General features: G+C 45.7%; 1 protein-coding gene and 1 long non-coding RNA gene across 11 annotated transcripts in view; one reads left to right on the forward strand and one right to left on the reverse strand.

Annotated features, from left to right (window-relative positions):
- Positions 1-24,647, forward strand: part of PHACTR1 (phosphatase and actin regulator 1) — a 555,031-nt gene that overhangs the window by 433,078 nt on the left and 97,306 nt on the right. For all 10 annotated transcript variants that reach the window (XM_038584184.1, XM_038584180.1, XM_038584181.1 and 7 more), the window contains one exon: positions 11,605-11,685. In XM_038584184.1, the coding sequence (XP_038440112.1) occupies positions 11,605-11,685 (81 nt within the window). The remainder of the gene's footprint in view (positions 1-11,604; positions 11,686-24,647) is intronic.
- On the reverse strand, positions 12,898-23,387 carry LOC102153592. Its single transcript, XR_005384339.1, has 3 exons — positions 23,164-23,387; positions 14,574-14,705; positions 12,898-14,235 (listed from the first exon to the last, which is right to left on the reverse strand). It is a non-coding gene; the product is annotated as an uncharacterized LOC102153592 (long non-coding RNA).

Here is a 24,647-nt window from a genome sequence, read left to right on the forward strand (position 1 = left end):
CATTTGATCATACTGTTAAATGAATTTGAGAGAAACACTGGCTTCTCTACCATACATCCTTTTGTGCTAATGAATACTGTGATTCTCCAGTGGTACATGACATTTCCCCAAATTATTGTCCTCGCAACCCTTTCCACAGAGCATCTCTGGAGGTTACTGTTCTGTGGAAGAGACTTTAGAAAGTGCTGATTTGGAGGACTTGGAGGGAATCACAAACAATAATACATAAACAATCTCATCTACCTCATACATTATGAAGACTTTATCCAAGCTAGCTACATAGCATACTCTAGGACAGTGGCTGGGTTACTGTGTTGGAGATGAGGAACTTTGTTCATGGACCCCCTGCACTTGGACTTCTGCTGAGGTTCATACTGGAATGATGGGGGAATCAGGATCTGTACATGGGACAAGGGCAGTTAGGCCTGAGATTCCATCTTATAGATGGAATTTCCACATGGTTTGGACTTATAAAGGAAAAAAAATCCATACTGGTCAGCCTCTCTGATTTTGAGGATCACTTGACTTTAATTGCCAGATATTTTGTTAAGATTTTATTTATTTATTAAGAGTTTACTTATTCATGAGGGACACACAGAGAGAGAGGCAGAGACACAGGCAGAGGGAGAAGCAGGCTCCCTATAGGGAGCCCAATGTGAGACTCGATCCCAGGACCCCGGGATCGCGACCTGAGCTGAAGGCAGATGCTCAACCACTGAGCCACCCAGGTGCCCCTATCTATTGGTTGATTGATTGATTGATTGATTGATTGGAGAGAGTGGAGTAGGAAGGAATAGATGGGAAAGGAGACAGAGAAGGAAAGCATCTCAGGCAGACTCCACGCCAAGCACAGAGCCTGACATGGGGCTTGATTTCACCACCCTGAGATCATGACCTGAGCCAAAATCAAGAATTGGACATGTAACTGATTGAGCCATCCAAGTGCCCCACCAAATTTTTTTAAGCTTCATTTTGATTTAGTAATTCGGTAAGCTTTCTTTAGATGATCAAGTAATCAAACCTTCTTGCCTACTTATTCCACATTTGGCAAAATGTTTGGATATTCCTAGAACTTGAACATCTTTGTTAATAAAAGGCACAATATATGGTGCTCATACCAATTACTTTCTAGATTAACATGACTCCTTGAATATGTTTCTCATACCATTCTGTCTGAATCTAGACCTTCACGGGGGCATTCACCTCTGCTTTCTCTTCTTTTTCAGTATAGAATTTAGATTGACCACCTTGTTGCTTTTATCATTAATTTTCTTGGGAAATAACTGATCAGCTGGTGTTGGCCATTTGGTTTTTCAAAATGGAAGATCTCCAGGTTTATCCTATTTCTTCTTCCTTGCCTTTCTTGCCTTTTATAGATTGCATGTGTAAATTTAATTTTGAAACCGTCTCTTCATCTTTAAAGAAATGAAAGCATTTCACATGAAGACAGTGTGAATATGGGTTGATTATTTTATACTGGGTTTCTTATGCTATCACTGTTGTATTATATGAATAATCCTCATTATTCATACTCAGGTGGGAAGGAGAGGTATGTTCTAGGTTCTTGAGGTACATTCCATTTGTCATTTGTAGATTTCTAGACTAAATTCACATTCCCTGGGGTTATAAAATTTCAAAGAGATGAAAGTCACCAATTTTACATACAAGTTGACTATTTTAACAACTGAAGGTATAAGACTCTGGAGTAAGCTACTGCAAATTTCATCATTGCTCAATTGTTTTCCTACTTCAAATGTCTGGCTCCTCCAGAATGTAATTTAAAGGCAGCTGAGCAGAGAATTCAACAGAGATGGGTTATCCTAGAGGACAAGCTGCACAAGTCCCTGCATTGGTACTCTGAGTAGAACCAAATAACTTGTTCTGGCATCACTATTGCTTCCCCCACCACTGGCCCTGTTTCCTCATTTTTTAAAAAATAAAAAAGCAGTACTTAAAAGTTATGAAACATAGTTTTTTTTTCTTCTATCACTACTGAGAGCATATAAAAAATGGGCTGCCATGGGGCACGTGGATGATTCAGATGATTCAGTCAGTTAAGCATCCAACTCTTGGTTTCTGCTCAGGTCATGACCTCAGAATCATAGGATCAAGCTCCATGTCAGGTTCCGTGCTCAGCAGGGAGGCAGCCTGAGATTCCCTCTCCCTCTCCCTCCCACTCTTTCTTTCTCTCTTTCTCTCTCAAATAAATAAATCTCTTAAAAAAGATGTACTACCCAGAAATTGTACATCTTGTGATATATTCTAGAAGAACTCAAAAAATTAATTTAAAAAAAGGAAGGATGCCTGGGTGGCTCAGTCAGTTAAGTGTCTGCCTTCAGCTAGTCATGATTCTGGGGTCCTGGGATTGAGTTTCACGTTGGACTCCCTGCTCTGCGGGGAGCCTGCTTCTCCCTCTCCCTCTGCTCCTCCCCCTGCTCATGCCCTCTGTTGCACGTGCATGTGCACACACACACACTCTCTCTCTAATAAAAACAAATAAATAAATAGAAACTCTTATACCTATTCACATGCATGCTGGAAGAAATACATTCATGGTATAAATGTTTGTATGCCCCAAATTTGAAACACATTTCTGTTAGTTGCAGGTGGGTAAATAAATGACACTTCTGTCCCATGTAATGGTATGTGGTATTCAAAGAGAATGAGTAAGTACTGATAGGGAGATCTCTAAAGCATATTGACCAATGAGCAGGAAGAAAGTGTTATAAGATAATACAAGCAGAATGATCCCATTTATGTTTTTAAAAACTGCATTTATATATAGTGAAGGAGTGAGTGGGAAGGAAGGAGCAAAGAGCTGGAAAGAAGAGAGAAACAGAAGAAAGATCTCAAAGGAGGGCAGTAGTGAAATATGAGGAGTTTTGTCGAGAGGACAGAGTAAAAAGGATTTTTTTCACTCTATTTCTTGATTAATTACAGTAAAACATTTTCATAAATGAAATAAAAGCATATATGTGTATGCACATGCACAAAAATAAAAAGAGAATGTGCCTGTTATTTTTTTAAAGATTTTATTTATTTATTTTAGAGAAATATAGAGTGTGAACAGAGGGAGGAGCAGAGGAAGAGGGAGAGGGAGGGGAGAAGAATCTCAAGCAGACCCTGCACTGAGCACAGAGCCCAATGAGGGGCTCGATCTCATAACCCTAAGATGATGGCCCGAGCCAAAATCAAGAGTCAGACACTTAACTGACTGAGCCACCCAGCTGCCCCAAGAATGTGCCAGTTATTTTTAACAAATTCATCCAACTCAGGCATTTGCTAGGGAGAGCAGCCCACCCAAGACATCTCTGTGTTTAAGTTCATCAATGTCAGAGAAGCGTGGGATTCCTTGGCTGAGCACAAACCTGTGTGGATAGGGAGGCTGAGAGGGTAATGGAGAGGAGATGCTGGGGACCTGGCTTCTGGTAACCATGGCATACCCTGCAGTGCTGGCTCAGAAGAGCCCCCAGGCAGCTCAGTTGGCTCAGCGTTCAGCGCCGCCTTTGGCCCAGGGCATGATCCTGGAGACCCGGGATCGAGTCCCACGTCGGGCTCCCTGCATGGAGCCTGCTTCTCCCTCTGCCTGTGTCTCTGCCTCTCTCTCTTTCTCTCTCTCTCTGTGTGTGTGTGTGTGTGTGTGTGTGTGTGTCTCATGAATAAATAAATAAAATTAAAAAAAAAAAAAGAAGATCCCCCAGAAGCACTTAGACAGGAACCACTCCATTGGGAGGGTTGGTCTCTGGGCTTTAGTGGAAGGATCAGTTCTTCACCACACCCTGCATTTCTAAAGCATTTGCTCAAGTGAGAACAGGCTTCAGAACAAGAGGTTAGAATGTAAAGCTGTGGGAAATACCCTTAGTCTTTCCTTTATTTACAAACCACTGTGGGGATAGGTGGGCTTTAAGACGTAAGTCTTGCTATTATGTAGGTATGGTGAGGCCAACAGATCAGGAGATGCCTGCCATTAAAAAGATGGTTTGGGGATGCCTGGGTGACTCAGTGGGTAAAGTGTCAGACTCTTGATTTCAGCTTAGATCATGATCTCAGGGTCCTAGGATTGAGGCCCATGTCGAGCTCCCTGCTCCGCACAGAGTCTGCTTGTCCCTCTCCGTCCCTCTCTGTTCCTTCCCACCCCCCATCCCCCAGCTCTCTCTCTCTCTCTCTCTCTCTCTCTCTCAAATAAGGAAATAAAATCTTTAAAACAAGATGGTTTGTTATACTCACAGAGTCCAAGAGAAAGGACCATGCCATGGAGGGCCATGCAGGGAAGCACCAGTGTCAGTCAGGAGGCAGAGAGAGGAAGGAAAATGTGGAAAATGCAGGCAAGAGCCATAGTGTGTTTTCTACAGGAAAGAATGGAGAGAGTAAGCAAGCTTGCCTGGCTGGTATGAATCATTGCAGCAGGCTCCGGGGCATAGGGACTGTCTCCAGTTGTCTGGAACCTGGGCCTGGGCTGACTAGGGCAGGGGCAAGTGGCTGTAGAGTAAGATCTCCATGAAGGAGGTGGTTGGGGTATGGGCCCTGGGTCAGTTGCTTTGCATGTGGAGGGTATGTTCACAGGCTAGTCACGTACTGTCTGTAGGATCTGGCTAGGCCTGAGGGAGGCAGTCTCACCAGGAGTTATCCAAAACTAACGTAACAATGTAGGTAGACTATATTTAAATGAAAAGAAAAATACAGAAAGTCAAAAGACAAGATGAATAGGTAGAGATGCAAGAATAATTATGCGTCTCAAGGTTTTCTGCGTGGCTTCTGTATTGAGACTGGGTTTGATGGCAAGCTTTGGAAGTCTTCCCTGGACATCCTAACTTTTGATTATGGTTGGTGAGGGGTGGGTATTTGGGGACCATTTTGGGCACAGTAATTGTGAAATCTTTCCATTCATTTCAGGCAAGAGGATACGGGAAGTTTCTTTTTGTGTATTTGGATCTACTCAGCTAATTCTTTGTCATCTATAAAAGTAGATCAGAACTTTTCCCCCTTTTCCTCTTCAGACTATCTCTCCATTGGGCATAGAATTTCAGACCGAATAGCCCTGCCTGTAGACTTTCACACGTTTACTGGCTTATGTGATTTTGTTTTTGATGTTTTGCTTGCCACAGGACCACCTCAAAAGGCTATTACAGCATTCTGCATTTACTGCAGCCTGCAAAATTGGTCCTTTTTTTTTAAAGATCCACTATCTGATCTGTATTTTCATTTTGAGGTGGATGGGTGAGGATTAGATTCCTGCTTTTTCTATTTTGGTTCTACTGCTTAGAAATTTGGAAAAATGTTTTTAGAAATTTACCTTCATATGATAACTTTCTCACCCTTTGATTTTAATGTTGTCCTCATGCTTACTGTAGCCTAATGTTTATTTTATTTTTTTATAATGGTTTTTTTAAAGATTTTACTTATTTATTCACAAGAGACAGAGAGCCTAATGTTTATTTAATTGTCTGTTTAGATGTACTGTTTTTGTTTTTAATGGATGTTTTTGCCATTATGAGAATTTTCTCTCATGGTCACTTTTTTTTTTTCTTTTTCATGTCTTAATAACTATATGGAGGTATCATTTACTTACCACACAATGAACTCATTTCAAGTTTGTAACTCAGGGATTCCAATAACTTTAAAGAGTTGTACAGCCGTCACCATCGTCCAGTTTTATAACCGAAATGTTTAGTCCAGAGCATTCCCATGTGTGGTCACTCAGATTTCATTCTGCCCTGTGCTTTAATAACTCAGTAACATTTGAGTGATCCTTGCGTTTTATATTTTCTTGTTTTAAAATAAGCCCTTACTAACTCTATCTTTCTTTTTTATCAATTTTTTTTTTTTTGAGAGAGAGAAAGAGTGAGTGAGACCAGGGCTGGGAGGGGCAGAGAGAAAGAGAGATTCTTAAGCAAGCTCACATCCAGTGGCAAGCCCGACGTGGGGCTCGATCTCACAACTCTGAGATCATGACTTGAATGGAAATCAAGAGTTGGACGCTCAACCAACTGAACCACCCAGAGGCCCCTAAAAATACTGCTTTTTACCACACCTCTAACAAGACCATTTTTCAGGTTTTTTTTATTTTTACTTTCTTTTTTTTTAAGATTTTATTTATTTATTCATGAGAGAGAGAGAGAGAGAGGCAGAGATACAGGCAGAGGGAGAAGCAGGCTCCATGCAGGGAGCCCAATGTGGGACTCGATCCTGGGACTCCAGGATCACACCCTGGGCTGAAGGCAGGCACCAAACCACTGAGCCACCCAGGGATCCCCAGTTTTCTTTTTTTTAAATAGATGGATGACTTTGTGCTGTTCTACTTTCTAGCATCCAAAGGCCAAGCATTGCCCAGTGAATCAGCTCATGGTCATGCCTTGGATCTCACTTTATCTGATTTATTCCTGCTATCCTTTGAGCAGATGTGGTACCCATTACACCTCCTCTCTTCCCTGAATTGTCAATTCTCTGCCTCTGACTTTAACTTTTTGTAATTTCTTCTCCGTTTTCCTTTTTTTCATCTTTGTTCTACCCAACGCCAAAGTTGTTGGAGAGGGTAGATTGGATCTAGTCTTGGTCAGTGAACAGGAAAAACCATTACGTTTTCTTTCTCCCCACATCAAACCCTCCTTCCCCCTGAGTTTTGTAGTTCAGTAGTAGACCAGGTCAGAGGATCTTCTGCACCACACAGCCCACACAGCCCTTTTACTTCACTTCCTGGAGCAGTGGTGAGCCTGTCTTTGCCTGTAGTCAAACTTAGCTCTCACTTTGGAAGGGCTGCTAAAAATAAGACTGGAAGAGAGCATCACGTATACCTTGTGTAAAAGAGAGCCCCAGATGGAAGACTCTCCTAAGAATAAAGTGTAATTATGCCATTTTACTATGACATACAGCCCCAAATAAACTAATAAGTAAATTGCCTTCCATTTTTAGAGCCTTGTACGTTAGATTATATTTAGAGCCTATACTCACCGTAATGATCTTCACAACAATGTGGTATGGGGAAAAAACAAGCGTTAATAATTCTTTCTGCCCTGCCACTTACTGCTATTTGACCCTGAGCAAGTCAATTTTGCAGGGTTTCAGGTATCTCTGAAAAATGGGAATGATAATACTTCACAGGATGTGGTGAGGATTAAGTTAAATAACGTGACATGCCACGCTTCTCAAAATGATCTGGGTATCCCCTGTGGGCACAGGGTTCTGTGCTAGGAAATAAGACAAAGCGAAAGGATAAATAAGCCATCTCTTCCCAAGATGTCAGTTCAACTTGGAAATTGGTTGGGGGTGGAGTGTATTTTTGGATTTAAATAAGAGCAGATAGATCTATTATGTGAGCTCCACTTTAGTTCTTTTTTTTAAAGGAAATATTTTATTTATTTGAAAGAGAGAGACAGCAAGAGAAGGAGAGCGTGAACAGTGGGGAAGAGCAGAGAGAGAGGGAGAAGTAGGCTCCCAGCTGTTCAGGGAGCCTGATGTGGTCCTGGGATCATGACCCAGGCTGAAGGCGGATGCTTAACCGAATAGCCACCTGGGTGCCCCTCCACCTTAGATCTTAAGGAAAAACTCAGTACAGTAAAGAAATGGCATGCTTGGGACAACCAACTCATTCCTACCCTTGGAGCCCCTGGCATTCGTTACTGCTTCACCATTAGAAGTGTTTCCATGGGGCAGCCCCGGTGGCTCAGTGATTTAGCACCGCCTTCAGCCCAGAGTGTGATCCTGGGGACCCGGGATCGAGTCCCATGTTGGGCTCCCTGTGTGGAGCCTGCTTCTCCCTCTGCCTGTGTCTCTGCCTCTCTTTCTCTCTGTGTCTCTCATGAATGAATAAATGAAATCTTTAAAAAAAAAAAAGTGTTTCCATGGAGGGACCATGGGTGGCTCAATGGTTGAGCCTCTGCCTTTGGTTCAGGGCATGGTCCTGGGGTCCTGGGATCAAGTCCCACATCAGGCTCCCTGCATGGAGCCTGCTTCTCCCTCTGTCTGTGACTCTGCCTCTCTCTGTGTCTCTCATAAATAAATAAATAGAATCTTTAAAAAAAGGGGGGAGGGCAGAGTATTTCCACGGAAAAGTTTGAGAAACACTGGTACCTGGAAGAATTTATTGCAGTCTACGCTAATAAGCACAATCTCAGCCCCTCATCCTTGTCTTAGAAAGTATCCAGCTTCATTTCCACAGCATGTGTTTGAAATCTCTTCTTAGGCATAACTAACACTGGGCGCACCATCTTCCCTACAAACCTGCTTCTCATCCCGCATCCCCCACTGCGTAATCAACACCACCTGTCCATTCAGTTGTGCAAGTCAAGAACCAAGCAGTTGCCCTCGACTCCTCTCTCTCCTCCACATCCTTACTTGACACCATGGCAACATTGCCACCTTCATGTGGCTTGAGTGCATCCTTTGCCTTCATGTCCATCACCAGCACCTGGATCCAAGCAACCACCATCTCTTGCCTAGACTAGGTGATCCCTAGACCCAGCCTCCCTCTGATCCATTCTCCCCACGCTTAAGTAGGCCCTGATCTCTGATCATTTATTCCCATTGCCCTTAGAATAACACGGTCCATGCGGCCCTGCCTAGCCCAGCCCCATCCCTCTGGCCACATCTCGAGTCCTCCTCCATCTGGTGTTGGCAGCTGCAGCAACATCAGGTGCTTTCTCTTCACCAGCGGCACCATGGCTCCTCCATCAGGAGCCACTGCCCAGCTTGCTGTGCCTGGAGTGTCCCTCAACCCCTACCTGACTACCCTTTGCCAAAATAATACACATTCATCTTCCAAGCTCTGCTCCTGGGTCTCTTCCTCAGAAAAGCCTTTTCTCGTGGCCCAGTAGGGGAGTTAGAACATGTCCCTTTCTTTTACCATCTGATGACCATCTGAACCGCATGTTAGTCAGTCAACTCTGTAAGGGGTGGGACTGCCCCTTAGGTCGCCATCATCTCCTGCCCCTGCCAGAATACCTTTCTCCATGGGCAGGGTGTCTGCCATTGTCAAATGAGCACAGGGAGCCCACAGAGGTCCATGTGGCTGAGTGGTTGGCCTGGGAGCACCCACATTCTATGGAAACTTGCCATCTCAGACCACCAAGCCCACGGTTTTGCTCACCTTTCTGTGGATTCTTCCTTTGGTGCTGGGCATCAGGTCCTTCTACTTCTGTCTGTGGTTTTGAAAAGCCCCTGAGAAACCTCATTTTGATTAAGAGAAACCCATTCAATTGGTGGTTCGATATGGGACTGCAAGGCACCTCTTTATGTGTGCTTTCTGGGTGGCTTTATGCCACCCACAGGATCTGTTAACAAAGTCCTTTCTTAAAAACCCCTGCTCCACCTTGCCTGTTGAGTCTTTTCCCATGGGGCCCCTAAGCAAATCTTGACTTTAAAGGGCTACAGGATTTTTGCCCCTCAGTGTCCACGGTTCTTGGTCACACCACTTTTGAAGAATGAAGCGTAGTGAGCAGGAAAGCAAAGTTTACTGAGCAATAGTTATAAAGCTCCTGAAGAGGGAGGGGGGGCTCTGGGGGTTGCCTCAGAGTTTCTACGGTTAGGGGCTTTTATGAGCTCTTTTGCAGAACTATCTTAGGCCGGGCAGCCTGGGTGGCCCAGCGGTTTAGCACCTGCCTTTGGCCCAGGGTGTGATCCTGGAGACCCCGGGATCGAGTCCCACGTCGGGCTCCCTGCATGGAACCTGCTTCTCCCTCTGCCTGTGTCTCTGCCCCTCTCTCTGTGTCTCTCATGAATAAATAAATAAAATCTTTAAAAAAAAAAAAAAAGAACTATCTTAGGCCATTAGAGTGTGCTGGGTCATGCCCATCAGGGCTTTGGTCACGTATCTGTCGACCTATTAGGTTAACATCTCTGTGCTGATGGTCTTTTTTTTTTTTTTTTTTTTTTTTAACTGATATCTGTGAGCTTATCTCTTAGCTGCTCCTTGCCCGTGACTTTAACAAATGCTTTGTGATTAATTGTCTTATTTACGGACATTTTGCAGAAGTCATTTCTGCAAAGGCCGCAAAGCAGAATGCTGGTGTGGTCCTGTCTTCAGCTACAAATCAGTATGTTAGTGCTGTTTTATTTTTGCTGTCGTGACTCTATATTTTCTTGTTGGGGACCCTGGCTCTGACTGCCCACCTGTCCACCTAACTCCTAACAAAAGCAGACAGGGCTTTCTAACCTAACTGCGTGCAGGTCTGTCTCCCTTCTCTGGGTGTTCCTCTTCTGCAGAGAGGATATCTTTCTGCCCTCCTGCTACCACAGGGTGTCCTTTGGTATGAGTCATAAAACTCCTACATCCTGGAGACCCGGGATCGAGTCCCACGTCGGGCTCCCTGCATGGAGCCTGCTTCCCCCTCTGCCTGTGTCTCTGCCTCTCTCTCTCTCTGTGTGTGTGTGTGTGTGTGTGTGTGTGTGTGTGTGTGTCTCATGAATAAATGAGTAAAGTCTTTTAAAAATAAGTAAATAAATCAGAGAAACTGGGGCTGGGGCATCAGTGTTTTCTCAGACTGGCAAGTGACTTGACCATGGTCACATGGCTAGTAGGTAACAGAATCATAGTCCCTATTTCTTTGCTTGCTTTCTAGTGCTTGCTTGTATTCTTTGGACTAAATTCTACCGAGCGTGGTCTGTGTGTAATTAATCTGTATTTGAATTTATCTGCATAAAATGTCTTTATTTTATAACTCGCTCCCCCCACCCCAAGGAATAACTGTGTATCCGAACCAAAGGATGTAGAGCTTCTCAAACTGACAAAAAACAACCAAAATAAGCTCTCACCTCCTCCTCTCAGTGTTCAGGCAGGAACAGAAGTGTCAGCTGCTGGCTTTCCCCACCTTACCTGGAGCCCCAGGCCTGCCCTTTGTGCTGCCACTCACTTTTCCACTTCTGGACTCTTCACTCAGATCACCCTGTCACGCCCCCTGACCCCAGAGAAACCTTCCCTCTTCCCTCCTCCAGTGCCACCTGCATACGTGTTTGGCTCAGGCGTGCAGCTGGGGCCTGGTGGGTGCGTTTCATAACTGGGCAGCTCACACCTCCCTTGTCTGCTTGGATTTGGAGCCTAAGAGAGGAGAACAATGAGCACCTGTCCCCCGAGGGTCCCCCACTACCTGGCCCCATCCCCCATCTCTCAATCCAGAGCACTTTGTAGGAAATATTTTCATACCTTTTTTTTAATAGTTGGGAAGCAACAAAATTCTCAAAATATGAGACGTGATCCATATGAACTACATGATTTTTTTTAAAAATCCCACTTACAAGGAAATGCCACCATCAGGAAGATGGGCCAAGAGTGGAGGTAGCATTTCCACCTTGGAATCCTGGCTCCTCATGTCAATAGTTTTGCAACTCTGACAAGTTATTGAATTTCTCTATGCTACAGATTTCTCCACCTTAAAGCAGGGTGCAATAAAATGAAATAAAAGTGCCTACCTCATACGTGGTTTGAAGATTGTTTTGATGATCAAGTGAAATAATCTGATTAAAATGCCTATCAGGTTTCATTCATTTGCATGAATAAAATGTGACTTACAGAAGCTTTCCCATAAGCTATTTTTTAATACATGTTAACATAGGAGTCCTTTGAAAAGCAGCTCTGTTACTGACTCACACCTGCTTCTCTGTCTTTTGCTGTAGCCCTGGAAAGGAAAATATCAATGAGGCAAAGCAGAGAGGAGCTGATAAAACGAGGAGTCTTGAAGGAAATCTATGATAAAGGTAAGGGAGACTGGTCCCCGCCACAGGGAATCTGTGTGCATATTTCTCGGAGTTGGATTCCTTTCTCTGCGTCGCTTTATCAGGATTTGAACCTTTAGAACTCCAGACGGTTTGGGAGAGAAAAGAGAATTTTGCAGACCACTCCAGAGCTCTCGGTATTATATTAGAGAAGAGAAATCAAGCTCCCTTTTTCTCAGCTTTGGAGTCACACCGCAGGATGCTGCACAGGCTGATGTGGCTGGAGGAATGATGTGGGTACCGGTGGGGAGCCTGTTGGTGTGCGAATACGCACAGCTGGGGCGAAGTTAATTGCTGAAGCTCTTTTGGGCACTAGGGGTTCCCAAGACAAATGTTAAAAATCTGCAGGCATCTAGAATTTCCTTAACAGATTGCTTGCTGGCGGTCTGTCTCCCCACAATAAAAGAAGTCGAAGTGAAGAAAATGATAAAATATAACTGTATGCAGAAGAGATTTCAGGTGATAATATTGACAGTGATGCTGCGGACGCTTTGTGAAAGTGGCCGCAAGTGGTTGCCAAGGAAGACCGCGCCTTTTGCTTATTGAAGGACGGTCTTTAAATACAAATTATGCAGCGGTTTAAGTGGTATATTAAGTATTCTTCATTTTTATTTTTTAAGAGGTCTGCTGTCCTAAATTAGGCTTTCTCTCCTACTCCCTCATTCCTCCTCTCCCCTCAGGTACCCTCCCCTCTCCCTCCTCCCTTCGCCCTCCTCCCTTCTCCCTCCTCCCCTCTCTGCCCCTCCCTCCTCCCTCCCCCCCATTCCTCTCCTTCCTGCCCTCTCCCTCCTCTTCATTTCCCCTCCTCCCCTCTCCCTCCTCCCCTCTCTGCTCCTCCCCTCTCTGCTCCTCCCTTCTCTGTTCCTCCCTCCCCCTCCATCCTCTCCTTCCTGCCCTCTCCCTCCTCTTCCTCCATTTCCCCTCCTCCCCTCTCCCTCCTCCTCTCTCCCTCCTCCTCTCTCCCTTCTCCCCTCTCCCTCCCGCTCCATTCCTCTCTGCTCCTCCTTCCCCTCCATGGAACCCTACTGCCTCTCTCTTCCCCCTCTTCCAACTAAAGAGCCCCTCCCTGCCCTCCCCACCCCCCCTCCCCTCTCCCAGAAAAGAAGACAAAATATCCTAATCCTCCCCTCCCTCCCTTCCCCCCTTCCCTCCCTCCCTCCTCTCCCTTCCCCACCCTCCTCCTCTCCCCTCCCCTCTTCTCTTCTCTTTCCTGTCACCTCTTTCCCATTAGGCTCCATGAAATGACAAAGTGTCCTCTTACAGCCTTCATGCAGTCATCACCAGTAATTTTCTATTTCAAGTCTTACTATTGTTTGAAGCTGGTGTTATCTGGTGGGCCAGATTATTGAGCACATATTCTCCTGTGAAGATCCATCCTGATAGTTCAGGCAACCCCTGATCCTGGGTTTAGCATGTTTCTATGCATCTTCTGCAGGCCTGATATAAAACGGCAGCTCGCGTTTCTTACTCTGGTTCACCCTTCTGATTCCACCGTTGTCAGTGACTTGGGCCTTATGCCTCGCGTGCATTTGACCTTGTCCATTCCTGTCACAGGGCTTCCCGGTGGCACTCCTCGAGTACTGTTTCTTAGCACAGATTGCCCCCCTGAAATGCTACAAGGAGGAAGTGGCCCTGCCCTGCCCTAAGTGGCAGGGGTGCTGGAGGCAGGGTGTGAAGTTGTGCTATTTCTGACTATCTTCTAGAACTATCAGAGCCTCCTGGGGCCCGGAAATCCACTTGGTGAGCCACTTTATCCTTCTTTTTCTGGCTAAGGCCTTACCAAAATACAAAACACAATACAATTGGCCAGGCTCTCCAGGGAAGAGGAATCCACAGCTTTGTCAATTTTCTCCAGTGTCTTGCTCTCTTTACAACCCCCAGGCCTCCCCTTAAATCTTCCCGCTTCCCCCTTCGGCACTCTGCAGCAGAGGTGGTCAGTGACTGCAGGTGTCATGCTGCACGATAAGCATCCACCTGCTTGAATAAACACTCCCGTCGCATTTAAAGCCTGCTCACATCTAGTGAAATGATCCCTTCTAGCTTCTTGCAACCTTTATGTCTCTTACTATAAACCTCCAAGAATACTCTAGAGAACACATTCTACTTTAGCATTAATTATTCGCCTTGCACCTAAAACTCGGTTAAGGTAAGTGTTCCCCAAGGAACTTCTGACCTAACCAAAGAAGCCATGGGTTGTTGGAGCAGAAGCCTCATTGTCTAGAGACAGAAACGGGGGTCATCGAGGCTGGGGCCTGCGGGCACTGCTGACGGCTCCCAGGGGCTTCGTTGTGTGTGCTCAGAAACTGCTCGTGGAGGAAGGGACCAGCTGAGCTGCTGCTTCACCACCCCGTCCCGACTGGCTTGTCTTTTCGCTGTACTGTCTGTGCCTCTCTGTTTGGCTGGTGGCTGCCTTTCCTTACCAGCACGCACACTCCAGGAGAACACGGACCTCAAGGCTTGCTCCCAGGTCCCGCCAGCCTTGGGTAACCCTTGAGATAGATGAGGCTCCCACACACGTTTACTGTTTGGATGCTGGGAAAAGGAGAAGCAGAGAGGGACTAAAATTAGAAATCCCTTGCACACTGTACATGCAGAAGCATGTATTTGCTATGGGTTTTTCTGATTAAAAGCATGCATTTGAGGGGAACCTGGGGGGCCCAATCATCTTGGTTTCAGCTCAGGTCATGGTCTGGGGGTCCTGGGATCGAGCCCTGTGCTCAGCAGGGAGTCTACTTGAGGGTCTCTCTCGCTTGCTCGCTCGCTCTCCCTCTGCCCTCCCCCTTCTTGTGAGCTCTCACTCTCTCAAATAAATAAATCTTAAAAAAAAAAAAAGCATCCATTTGTATCGCTGTGGATATTAGTCACGTTACCTTATATGCTATCAGCTGTTAGGAACATAGGCCCTGGCATCCGATCGCTTGGGTTCAATTCCAGCTCCCCTGCGGACTAGCTGTGCAACTTTCATCAAGGTGCTTACCTTCTCTGTGCTTCAGTTTCGTCACCTGAAAGCATGGACAACGTGATGAGGTTTACCTGGGCTAACACTCGTGTGTTAGCTCATAGGGCTGCTGTAACACGGTGGCACAGTCTGAGTGGCTTAAGCAGTGGAAACGTACTTCCTCCTCACTGTTTGGGAGGCGGGAAGTCTGAGATCGTGATGTCACCTGGATGGATTTCTGTGCGGCCTCTCCGCTTGGCTGGCGGATGGCTGCCGTCGCACTGTGTCCACATGTGGCCTCCCCTCCATGCACACACGCTCCCGCTGTCCCTTCCCCTTCCAGGAAGGACATCAGCCCTATAGGATCAGGGCCCTGCCCTTAAAACCTCATTTAACCTTAATCACCTCCTTAAAGACTCTTCCTCCAAATAGAGTGACACAGTGGGGCGAGGGGCGGGGGGGGGGGGGGGATTCAGCACACGCATCTGGGGGGGTGCGGGGGATGCAATTCAGTCCTCAACAACATGCGAGGTTACATAGCAGCCGTCATCCCATACATCCTCAAGAGGTGGTGACACACCGTTATTAGTATCATCCTCACCTTTCCAGGTGTTGAGACCCTTTTCATGCCTCACCATCGGTCCACAGGCCCCAGAGTTAGGAAGGAGCATTGCTGCCCCCTTTTATCTGAGGTGCCAGGATCCACAACCCCCCCTTAGCAGTGTTGGGGGGGTGGTGACGCGAGACACCTCACCCCCGGCCTGATTCAGTTTCCCTCGTACACCTCTGCTTTTGGTTTTCCTGTCTTCCTCCTTCCCCTTCTAGGGCATCGCTCCCCTTGCTGTAGCTGGGATCCTGGTGGGTAAAACAGATGCAGCTCTGTTCCCACGACCTGAGTGAAATGGCAAGTGGCAAAAGGATTTCTTAATCATTTTCCAAGTTGTGTGTTTCCAAGAGATGTTTCAGATATTTGGAGTGATCATTGCATAGTGGTAATTCCTCATTGTGTGCCGCCTCCTGGACTAGGACAAATGACTCCAGTCACCTCCTGGGACGTGTGGTCCCAGACAGCTGCCTGGTGTCTGGAACTACTGTGCCCGCCCATCCACCTGCCCGCGAGGGCCGGCCTCCCTTCCCACGGTGGCCACGCTGTGCTGTGCATGAGCTTGCTGACCTCGCACAAAGCGGTTTATCCTCAGTAGGTCAGCTTTCCTCTTCCAGCTTCTTTACATTATTGATTTTGCTTAATAATACCCCACTTGGCCATAGAAAGTATAAAGGGAAACAGTAGTGATGTGAGATTTATCAGTATTGGGGCAGGGTGAACTCAAAATCGATGAGATTTTATTATCCTGATACTTCTCCTCAAAATTCTTTATATTTTTCTTAGCAGGTTAAAAATCCCAAGCTGAGACATAAATTTAAATGAGGGAAAATGAGAGACTGGGTGGAAGAGGGAAAAAGATCTCAGATATCTATAGGAACAAGGTCAAGAATCCTTCACTTAATGAAATGCATTGGAAATAAAGAGTACAAGCACTTGATGGCTTGTGGGTTTGTTTGCTTTTATTGATTTCCATATAGAATCACATAATTTTTGAGAGCAGACGGAACTTTATTTTTTTAAGATTTTTTAAAATTTTATTTATTCAAGAGAGACACACAGAGAGGCAGACACATGGGCAGAGGGAAAAGCAGGCTCCCTGTGCGGAGCCCAATGTTGGCCCAGGATCACGACCTGAGCCAAAGGCAGATGCTCAACCACTGAGCCACCCAGGTACCCCTAGAAGGGACTTTAGATAAAAGTTTTAAAATCCGAGAAAATAATTTATTCTCTGGGCATATTGAGACCATGTGAGAATGAAGGACACTTTAAAGACTCCATAAAAAGAAAATTTTATGGTTAGTCAAGTTGTAGTAGGTACATGAAATCATAAATTCTTTTAATCCCATTTTCCAAAATTTCCACAATAGGGATACAGCAGGTTTGGGAAGAACACAAGGTAAATGTTCAGAGAGGCCATCATCATTCTAAATTATAAAAATGTTAAAACCAACTAGTGATGAAAGATAATCTATAATTTGATAGCTTATTTTTTAACTGCTTATTTCCCGACCCTGTGGCCTGTTTGTTTGAATCAGAAGAACATAAGGGCTCTCTTAGACTCAGGGTCATTTGTTCATCCAACAAATTGGTACTGAGTGCCCCTGTGGGCTGGGCGGTCCCCCAGGGGTTGAGCTACAGCGATAACCAAAAGATCAAAATTCTTACCTTCTCAGAGTTTCTATTCTACTAAAGGAGATAGGAAATAAATAAACGTGTGATCTGCTGTCAAGGAGTGACAAGCCTCATGAAGAAAAACAGAGCAGCAGGGCAAAAAGATAAAATCATAGGTAGAGCCATGATTTTAGATAAAGACAATCATGGAGAACTTCTGGAGGAGGTGATACTAACACAGAGAAATTAAGTGATCTGTGGCTGAAACAGGGGTGTTGGTCCTACCACTTACTTCCAAAAAAGCTTTGACTCACTATGTTCCTTTTAAATTCAAGCCTGCAGGAATGCCTGGGTGGCTCAGTCAGTTAAGCATCTACCTTTGGCTCAGGTCATGATCCCAGGGTCCTGGGATTGATCCCCACATGGGGCCTCCGACAGTGCATGGGATATAGCTGGTGTTCACTTAAACGTTTATTGACACGTGCAACTGGCGGCTGTCTGTCTCTGGGTTTATTCACTTGTGTTGCTGAACTTCCTATTTATCTGATCCCCCTTGTTTATTCAGCTCTATGGTCTGTGAAACTTCATTGCCCGTTATTTAAATAGACAGTATCATATTATGTGTATTTATGTAGATGGATGCTACATATCCTACTTCCAGATAGTGACTTTTAAGTGTTAAGGAGAAAAAGATCCTGAAAACAGGGAATGGTTTGGCCATTAGTAAAATCCTGATGCTATCTCTCTGACTTAGCAGGGATCTCAAGAGGTCACCTGGCCAAGCTGGTGGTGTTTTTCCAACATAGAGATTAAGTGGTGGAAGCCCAGCGAGGTTATTGCCCTGTTGAAGGGCACACGGCCGCCAGCGAGTGTAGACTCTTAAAACCCCTGCTAAGCCCGTGTGTCCTCCATTTGGAATTTAGGGGAACACAGGAAAACTTTGTAACGTGTTGCCAGTTGGTGGTCAGAGGATCTCAGTAAGTATTGCTGTTTGTGTTTTTGCAAATAGTCTCTACAAATAGCCGTAATGCTGGGTTTGAAGAATATCAGGGGTGTTAACGGTGGCAGTTGTGTGGATTTTCCTGGAAAACCTCTGTTCTCCCCCAGGGTCACCTGCTGCATATGGGATGAGTGTGTTTAATTCACATGGATGTAGCCACCAGTTAGCAGGAGGGCAGGAGAGGGAAGGGAGACCTTGTCCCAGCAGTGGCCGGAACTCACTTCCACACCCAAAGGGGAGCCTGATGCTCCATGCAGAGGTTGTAGCTGGGGCCGTGGCAGCTCCTGCAGGAGTCTCCACGCAGTCCCACTGAGACCCTGGGGAAGGAAAGAGCCCCCGGGGGAGGGAAGGGGAGCACGGGGCATGCAGGATAGAACTGCCTGGACGCCAGTGAGCAACTTCCTTCCCACTGTGTGCTGGGAATTAGAGATAACGTGTCACAGCAGATAATAAAGTGCCCTGAGGTGTGCTTTTGGCCTTAATTGAGTGAGAGCAACATTTTGGAAGGTGTTCTTTTTAATGATAAGCACAAACAGAAGCTCCCTGCAATGGACAATGCTTTTTGTGCAAGAGGCTGCATTTTCCCTTCTCTGGGATTCAAGAGAAGAAAAAGAAAAAAAAAAAAAAAAAAGCCCGATATTAAATTAAAAGGTCATTATGTTTTAAAAATAAAGATTCTCCAGCAGATCGAAGGAGACAAATGTAGTAGTTGATTATCTGGTACCCCAGGTGCGTAGGCTTTTCAAGTCAGAGTTTGTGGGAAATGCTTTTCACAGCCTTTACCAGGCACAATTACTTTGTCATGTTTTTTAGCTGTTTCTGATGCCTCATGTAGGAATGGCATCTTCGGAAAGCTGTGGTATAGGGTAGCTGTGTCGAAATAAAAAGAGTGCTTAGCTTCTGCATCAGCGACTGTAATTACTGATGGAGCTCCTCAAAGCCCAGTACAGTGGATTGCCCTCGTGGGGTAGTTGGGAAGTGCTTTAAACAATAAAGAAAATAAATAAAAGTTGTGACCAAAATTCTCTTAAGCAATATGGTTCTTAAAAAAAAAAAAAAAATTAGGGGCATCGGGATAGCTCAGTGGTTGAGTGTCTGGCTTCTGCTCAGGTCATGATGCCCGGGTCCTGGGATCGAGTCCCACATCAGGCTTCCCGCAGGGAGCCTGCTCCTCCCTCTGCCTTTGTCTCTGCCTCTCTCTGTGTGTCTCTCATGAATAAATAAATAAATAAAATCTTTTTTAAAAAAAATCACCACCCCAAGCCAAAAAATGACTGACACTTTTCTTATAGCCATGAACAAACATCCCCAGAAAATTTACTCATCTCTTGCGTGTATGGTGAATGCCTGTGATGTTGCAGGCACCTTCCTGGGCATCAGGAATATGAAACAGAGACAAGCCTGGCTTCCCTGGACAACAGAACCCATAGTTCCAGAAGTAGGGTTCAGGCACTCAACAGTTATGACAGGGAAAGTACAGTATGTCCGGGGATACCTAGAAGCATCACCCACCCAGGCGTGGGGACTTAGGGAAGGCATCCTGGAAGGAGTAGTGTCACAGAGGAAACTTGGAATGTGAGGAGAATTATCCTACAGAAGCTGACAGGCAGGGGGAATGTCACAAGGGGAAGGACTAGCCCATGCAGAGGCACCAAGTTGAGGCTAGAGAGGGAGAGACTGTGTGTCCAGTGTGTCTGTAAGGTGAGGGGGGTGTTGGGGCAGATCATGCAGGCAGGGACACTATACTCGTTGCTTGTCCTTTATCCTGAGAGCCCTGAGGGGTTGCGGAAGGCTGCTCTGCATGATCAGATTTGCAGCCTCATTGCTCTGCCTATGGAGAAGAATATGGAGAGAGGCCAAGACATGTGTCAGGATGGCCAGATACTGACTATTGCTGGGATTCAGTGATGTGATGGGGGGTAGCAGGAATGGGGTAACTGGGGAGAGAACAGACTGGAGAAATAGAGGAGATGGAGTCAAGAGGACTGCTGAGATTTGTGGAGAAAAGAGGATGGTGTGTGGGCTTGGCTGATACTCAGGATTCTGGCTTGAGCGACCAGATGGGCAGATAGAGGGGCCATTCACTAAGCCAGGGAACCCAAAACAAGCCAGCTTAGGGCACCAAATATTGCCATGGTTTGACCACACTGGGTTTGAGATACCCACGTGTCTATGTAGATCACTAAAGATACAGATCTGGGAACACCTGGGTGGCTCAGCGGTTGAGCATCTGTCTTCGGCTCGGGGCGTGATCCCCGAGTCCCGGGATCGAGTCCCACGTCAGGCTCCCTGCATGGAGCCTGCTTCTCCCTCTGCCTATGTCTCTGCCTCTCTCTGTGTGTGTCTCTCATGAATAAATAAATAAAATAGTTTTAAAAAATAAAGATACAGATCTGAAGCTCAAGAGAGAGAACTGGGTTGGAAATGCAGGTTTGGAATAGTCGTTGTATGTCATGAAGTCACATGAGTTGATGATCATTCTCAGAGAAGGTATAGAATGAGAACATAAATAGTCCTGATGGAAGACCCCATGGAGCCCCAACATTAAATGATCTGGGAGTAAAGCAGAAATGGTCTGGGAATAAGAAAAGCCCTCAAAGGGGCACCTGGGTAGCTCAGTGGTTGAGCATCTGCCTTTGGCTCAGGTCATGATCCCAAGGGCCTGGGATTGACTCTCGCATTGGGCTCACTGCAGAGAGCCTGCTTCTCCTTCTGCCTGTGTCTCTGCCTCTCTCTGTGTGTCTCTCATGAATAAATAAATAAAATCTTAAAAAAAATAAAATAAAAGCCTTCAAAGACTGAGAAGTGGATGGAGAAATAGGATGTAAACCAGAAGTGTGTATCAGAATGGAAGCCAAAACAAGCGGCAGTGGTTTGGGGAAAAAAAGTGGTCTGAAGTGTCAAATATAGACATGTCAAATAAGATAGGAACCAAGAAGTGTCCTTTGGGTTCTTTTTATGCCACTTAATTGTAGGCTTTTAAATTACCTATGGAGCCAATGTGTAGTCAACAGGGTGTAAGTTAAAGGACTTCTGGTTTCAGGTCACAAAGACTTCCCTTAAGAAGGATGAAGCAAAAAAAAAAAAAAAAAAGATGAAGCAATAAGCAAATTTAGACCAATGATCTTTTGTGTTTTATCCTCTGTAGCACTCCAAATGCCTTGAGTAATGCTTGGCACTTCTCTGTGTTTATGTAATATTTATGGCATGAATGAGTGAGTGAGTGAATGAATGAATCTCCCATCATAAAGTCCACTGGTAGGACAGCTCCAAGGATGGTTAATTCATCGGTTCAACAACATGGCCAAGGGATGCCGTCACTGGGCTCCAGCCCATCATGGTAACAAGACGGCTGCAGCAGTTCCAGCCCCCCATGCAGACCCAGTATCCAGAGGAAAGAGAGAAGGCTATCTCTTCTTGGTATCTCTCTCTAAAAGCAAGCAAACCTTGCCCCCAAAGTTTCTCCAGAATAACTCTCATTTTTCATTGACCAGAATTTTGGGAGATAACCACTAGATATTTTGTTTCCCTAATTATCACGAATGTTTCCATAAACTGAAGTGTTACAGGCAATCTGCTCCCATGGTCAGCTGCCTTGGAGGAGTTATCCTTGGAAGACCCATCACCCTACCACCCTTTCCAACTGCCGATCCAGGCAGGGCAGGGTACCATGGGCATAGTGGGCATTGCTGCCCCCCACCTACCTGGCCCCAGCCTTCTGATGCTTGATCACTCCACAGACACTGGTCTGCGCTGATGTTTGCAAGGCCTTCAAGGCCAGCCAAACTTTGGAAGGCTGGTAGCTAATAAAAGGAAAACTGATCATACTTAGAAAACCCTCCTTTTTTTCTTTTTTTAAAATTTTACTTAGTTGAGAGAGCATGACCAGGGGGAGAGGCAGAGGGAGAGGGAGAAATAGGCTCCCCTCAGAGTAGGGAGCCCAATGCAGGGCTCAATCCCAGGCCCTAAGATCCTGACCTGAGCTGAAAGCAGACACTTAACTGACTGAGCCAGCCAGGTACCCCTAGAAAACCTTTCTTGACCTCCCTGGAATTTGCGTCGATTTAGACAAGTAAGCAGGGCATTCAGCTTTAACCATCACATAAGTGTCTGTAAAACAACGGCACTCGGATAGAAGCTCCCCACCCAGGATTCTGGTCCCAGCTCTCTCATCTTCTGTGTCTACAAGGCACAGGGCAGCTTTTCATCTCTCCGGACTCTGATTTCAGAGTGAATGCAACCCCAGGACCCTGACCGCTCCAGCACCAAAGCCATGCTTTCCTTTATTCCCCTCTCACTGTGCCTGGTCCTTCGCCTGCTTGATGGAAGGCCATCTGTCTGCCAACCAGGTGGTCCCCTAATGTCTCAGGGATACCCACGGAATGACGTACTCTTCAACTCCATCCTGCCCTGGCTTGTCTTCTCATGGGGCTGCTGGAGGATCAAAGGACAGAGTCACTTTGGCCTTTTAAGCCACTGGGGAGATTCCATTGTGAGGTCTCAGGACTTCGCTGCTGGCTGGCCATGCCCAGCTCTGAGGCTCTTTGCTGCTGCAGTCAGGGCTCCTGCCTTCCACATGTGCCCCAGAACCTGTCTTCGTTCCCCCAGCCCTCTCTTAATTTCTTGGAAGGAAATATTATCCACTAAACTGACCACGTACTGGGATGTGGGCCAGGTTAGCAACCTCATTTCAACCTCCCAGTTCCAGAAATGCATTCCCTTTTTCATAATCATTAGGGTCGTTGTTGTGATTTTCAAGTGTGTCGTGAGCTAGTGGTGTCCAGTCAAATTTTCAGCTGTAACAGAAATGCTTTACCATCATCTGAGCTGGCCACCACGGCCGCCTTGAGCTAGCCTCATGTAGTTGTTGAACACTGCAGGTATGGTCAGTCTGACCAAGGGGGGCGGAGGGGGTCTGCATTTTAAATTTCATTTAGTTTTAACCAATAACAGCTACATGGGGTTAGTGGGGGCCCTATTGGAGAGCCCAGCTAGAGAAACAGAGTTGCTTACATCTTGCCTAGATATGGCCAGCCCCTGACACCTCCTTTCCCCATTCTAGCCATTGAGGATTTTTTCCTTAAATCTTAGATTCCAGTTTTCAGCTCGGCTATATCCCAATATCCATGCAAGGCCCCTTGCACAGGAATGCGTGATTCTGGGAGAATCACATGATCACATAATAGCATAGGGGAGAAGCTGTGCCACCTCCATCAGTTTATCGTCAACCCCCGCCCCAGTTGCATTTTTGATATCAAAATGCCCAGGAATAGCAAGGCGGTAAGTCCTCTTCCAGCTACAAACCTTGGATCCAGAGTCGTCCTTTGGAGTTCATGGTCAAAGCCTTCATACTTCATCAGGATAGTTGATGTCAGAACCAGCGGCCCTCAGTGTGAAGATGAGGGGACAGGCGGAGCTGTACCCAGTACAGATGAAAGAAATAGCTCTAGGAGGAAGGCACCACCATTTGACACAATGGGGGGTTTGCAGTCCCAGCAAGCAACTGAGAATCCACGTGAGCTGTAGTTTGTATCGAGGCGAGGCAGGAAATGCTGATAAATGCAGCAGAAAACAGCTGCAGGAAAATACAATCGAAACAGGCTCCCAAGGTCAATGCCACTCTTGTGATAAGAAGTCCTTGCACCTCGCGTATTTGATGGTTTAGGCAAGGCCTCTTATCAATTTCAAAATAGGATATTCAACCCAGCACAACTGCAACAATAAAAAAGCAAGATGATTCTCCAAGTACAAAAACATGTACCATTCCACTCTGTGTAAGAAATCGTCCAGAGTATCACAGAATCGATTAAATTATGATATTGAAACACATCTTGAACAGATTTTCAAGGTAGTAGGTTCAGAAGGACTCTGAGTTACGAAGATGCTTGTATCAGACAGAAAGGAACCTCATGGCTCTTGCCAAAATTGTTCCTCTGTATAAGCTGGCCAGAATAATCCAAAGACTTGTAGCTGCAAATCAAGTGGAAGATTCTCTAACTTATAGATTCCTAAAATATTGGTTCCCTGATCCTGCATAATCCTGTAGTGCTGCCTCAAATCCTGGTGATACGCAGAGACTTTTAAACACAGAGAGACACACACACTCACAGTGACCTTTCCACCATGGAAAAGAAAGCCCACCAGGAGAGAGAGGCTGCAGAGTGTTTGGTTTGGTTTGGTTTGGTTTGGTTTGGTTTGGTTTGGTTTGGTTTTGCAAAAAAGATGTTCAGTTCAAGTGTTTTTAAATGCTCAGGAATCAAATGCATTCATCTGCAAACAGGCGATAGGAATGTATTACTTTCTGTGTATGTTTAAAATTCTGCAAAATATTATCTGCAGCACCATTTAGTTTAATTACATCCATTCCTTGAACTCAGGCAAATTGAAGAAAGTATCTCCCATAAAAGTTAACACATGCCAGGGAGCCACTTCCAACTTCTTGGGCTTAAAGCTTTTAATCTCTCAATAAACTCATTCAATAAATTATTTCTTAGCTAACTGTTGGTCAGCAAATCATTTGGCTGACTATGAGAGCAGCTAGTAGCTTTGACTACAATGATTTAAAAGGTTACTGGGATTCGTGGAAGCTTTGCCAAAGCTCTGCATAGTGTTGCTAGAGTGACCCCTTTGTGGGTTTCAAAACAATAACTCTGCCACCTTCATGGGTGGATTTTTTCCTACTCTAGTGGAAAAAGTCTGTGTCAAGAAAAAAAGGAAAGTCAATGAGTCTGTCCTTGGTGGCTTATTCCTATTAGGATCATCGCTACCAGAGGAATGCTTTCTTGAGA

This window comes from Canis lupus, chromosome 35 (genome assembly GCF_011100685.1).
Source record: "Canis lupus familiaris isolate Mischka breed German Shepherd chromosome 35, alternate assembly UU_Cfam_GSD_1.0, whole genome shotgun sequence".
NCBI lineage: Eukaryota > Metazoa > Chordata > Mammalia > Carnivora > Canidae > Canis > Canis lupus.